Here is a 3,189-nt window from a genome sequence, read left to right as displayed (position 1 = left end):
AAGAGGTGAGGAGGAGAACAGAAGAGGTGAGGAGGAGAACAGAGGAGCCTCCGGAGACAGAGGGCGGAGGAAAGAGAACAGAAGCGGTGAGGAGGAGAACAGAGGAGCCTCCGGAGACAGAGGGCAGAGGAAAGAGAGGAACAGAAGAGGTGAGGAGGAGAACAGAGGACCCTCCGGAGACAGAGGGCAGAGGAAAGAGAGGAACAGAAGAGGTGAGGAGGAGAACAGAGGAGCCTCCGGAGACAGAGGGCAGAGGAAAGAGAGGAACAGAAGAGGTGAGGAGGAGAACAGAAGAGGTGAGGAGGAGAACAGAGGAGCCTCCGGAGACAGAGGGCGGAGGAAAGAGAGGAACAGAAGAGGTGAGGAGGAGAACAGAGGAGCCTCCGGAGACAGAGGGTGGAGGAAAGAGAAGAACAGAAGAGGTGAGGAGGAGAACAGAAGAGGTGAGGAGGAGAACAGAGGAGCCTCCGGAGACAGAGGGTGGAGGAAAGAGAAGAACAGAAGAGGTGAGGAGGAGAACAGAAGAGGTGAGGAGGAGAACAGAGGAGCCTCCGGAGACAGAGGGCGGAGGAAAGAGAGGAACAGAAGAGGTGAGGAGGAGAACAGAAGAGGTGAGGAGGAGAACAGAGGAGCCTCCGGGGACAGAGGGCGGAGGAAAGAGAGGAACAGAGCAGGGGAGCCAGAGAGAGGCAAAGGCGATGGAAGAGGAAAGGCGAGGCAGAGAGGAGAGACGGGGCGCCACGGGCCCTAATGCAGGAGGTGAAAATGGGGGCACCATCTCCGGTTCTGGAAGCGAAAAACAACGGCCCCTCACACCCTGCGACCACGGTGCCACTGCGCATGCTGCACCAGTGATAACCGAGCTTGGGGATAAAGAACACAACATGACAAGGAATCCCGGCGCACTTAAGAAGGAGTGTGGAGCGAAGGAACAGAGAAGCAGCTCTGCGCCCCAAGTCAGAATGATAAGTACAGACCAAAAGAACCCTCTGCGCCCCACGAAACGGAGAATGGCCTCATTTTTCGTTCAGGGGAAGATTATACAAAATTCTGAAGTAGTGAAAGGCTTGGAAAAGTGGAAGTCCAGCGGGGGGGTTGCGCCAGCATTGCTTTCCAGGCTCTACCGCTCTCTTCGGGACTCACCCGACATGCTGGAAGTGAGCTCGGGCCTGGCGGCCCCCCGCTTCCCCGTCATCTGGCTGAAACATGTCACCACACAGGACGGTTTCCGATGGATCTTAAAGGACGGCGCACTCTACGGCTCCAACCGCCCCTTCTACCTGAAGGGGAAAGTCGTAGATCTGCGGGTCTCCTGCTGGTCCCCGCACATCCCGCGCCCAGAAGTAGAGAGCTTCAAAAACAAGCGCTTCAAGGAGTTCATGCAGCGCCTAGAGGACCGCAGCATCACTTACGAGCATCTTTGCCCAGAGGAGCTAGACGTGCGGGACATGCTGGCCAACTCCCCGGCGCTGCGCGATGACTCCCGGTACGGGAACTTCCAGTTCACCCTGCGCCTCGAGGAGCTGTTGAGGAGCTACAAGGAGCAGCACTGCGGGGGGCAGGAGCCGGCCCTGAGGGTGCTGGGCACCGAGGCCTACAAACTGGAGGTGGTGCACTGGGTGCTGATCCACAGCCCGTCCTGGAGGGGGTTCGAGCACCTGCCCTGGCTGGATTCCGTGTGGCCCCGCTCCCGGAGAGGGAACCTGCTGTGGGCGCCCGAGTCCACCACAGATCTCTACACCTGGTTCATCGACCCCCCCACGGGCCGCCTGGGGAAGTATCCACCGAAAACAAACCCACGGAAGATGTACGGCCCCTGGATGTGGCACAACGTGGTCTTCGCCTTCTACCTGCCTTGGGGTCGAACCCTGGAACTGGAAAGAAACCTCCTCCTGGACCGCGTGGAGGCCTGTGAGACGGCAAAGAGTCTGTGGGTCGACAGCAGCCGCGTCCTGAGACACCCCCCAGAGAAATATGTATCCAAAGAGCAGGCGGAAAGCGTCATCCGCGAAGAGAGACGAAGAGGGCGCGCCGGGATTCTGGGGAACCATAGACACCTTCCCGCACCCAACAGCGGCGACACCTAAAATGACGCCCCCCCTCTGCAGAATGTGAAGAGGGCCCCTTAGTCTCCCACATCTCACGGATACTCATAGGGTGGGGGCCCCTTGAAGGGTTAGGGTCTCTCCACGCCACAGGGGCAGGCAGGAGAGGCCTGCTCTTACGCCCCTGGTTTTTACCGAATCGTAGTTTCACATTTTGCTGAGTATTATCACACGGCTGCACTCTGGACTGCCGTTTTTCTGCCCCGCCCCCCTCTCCCCCCCTCTGACGTTTGTATGTGAAACTCCCAGTAATCCTGGTTCTCTGCCCGGCACTTCTAGTAAGTGTTCATAAACTCTGACGTAATCAGTAGCATCCCTTTCAGTTTTGGCAAGAACTGATGAAATCCACACAGAAAAGGCGCATCGTTGACATAAAGGATTGTTATTCAGTTATTTAAATCTTTTCAGCTGTAGCTTGCAGAATAACTCAAGTGTCATGCACGGTGCTGTAGTTCAGCCGTTGCACCCTGAGCATGTCATTGTTACATGACGTCAAAGTTGTCCTTGGTCTCATGGAGGCCATGTTTGGGTCAGGCAGTGGTGGGATCTGTGTGCAACACAGTTAGCGCCTGGTTTAAGAGTTCCGCTGAGGAGAGTGTTTACATCTGTGAGGTTCAGGAGCTGTCAGTCTGCGACCTTCACTGGGTGTACCCAGCTATGGAAGGCAGTACAGTAGAGCGACGTCCTGGGGCAGAGTGGAAGACATTCTGAAAAGTAAACAGCATGCCTGAAACCCTTTCATTCTATCCAAGAGTTGAGACGTCAGTCTTCAATAAAAAGAGACAGAGAAGAGCTGGCAATGAACAGATTGGTGAGTTGAGCACATGAAATAGAAATGGTGTCACCTGCAGGCTACAGGCAGGGTCACTGGAATTATGCGGTAAGAGAGGGCCAAATTATGTGTCAGACTTGAGTAAATTATGTGGCAAGGAAAGGCAAATTATGCGGCACATTTTTGTGACAGTATTACTTCATTATTTGGACTTTTTATACTTGTTAACACTGTCTGGGAATTGGGTGCACCTCATTAGTACCAGTTGAATACCCAAATATAGCAATAAGCAAAAGGAAGTGTTATATTTCA

At 54.9% G+C, this 3,189-nt stretch overlaps 1 protein-coding gene across 1 annotated transcript; it reads left to right on the top strand.

Annotated features, from left to right (window-relative positions):
- Positions 1 to 884: 884 nt before the first annotated feature.
- On the top strand, positions 885 to 2,087 carry LOC146808447 (uncharacterized). The gene has a single exon (XM_085623953.1). The coding sequence runs from the start codon at positions 885 to 887 to the stop codon at positions 2,085 to 2,087; it is 1,203 nt and encodes a 400-aa protein (XP_085480079.1).
- Positions 2,088 to 3,189: the final 1,102 nt, after the last annotated feature.

The sequence above is a fragment of the Triturus cristatus genome, chromosome 8 (assembly GCF_964204655.1).
Source record: "Triturus cristatus chromosome 8, aTriCri1.1, whole genome shotgun sequence".
NCBI classification, from domain to species: domain Eukaryota; kingdom Metazoa; phylum Chordata; class Amphibia; order Caudata; family Salamandridae; genus Triturus; species Triturus cristatus.
This window is presented reverse-complemented; position numbering and strand designations above follow the sequence as displayed.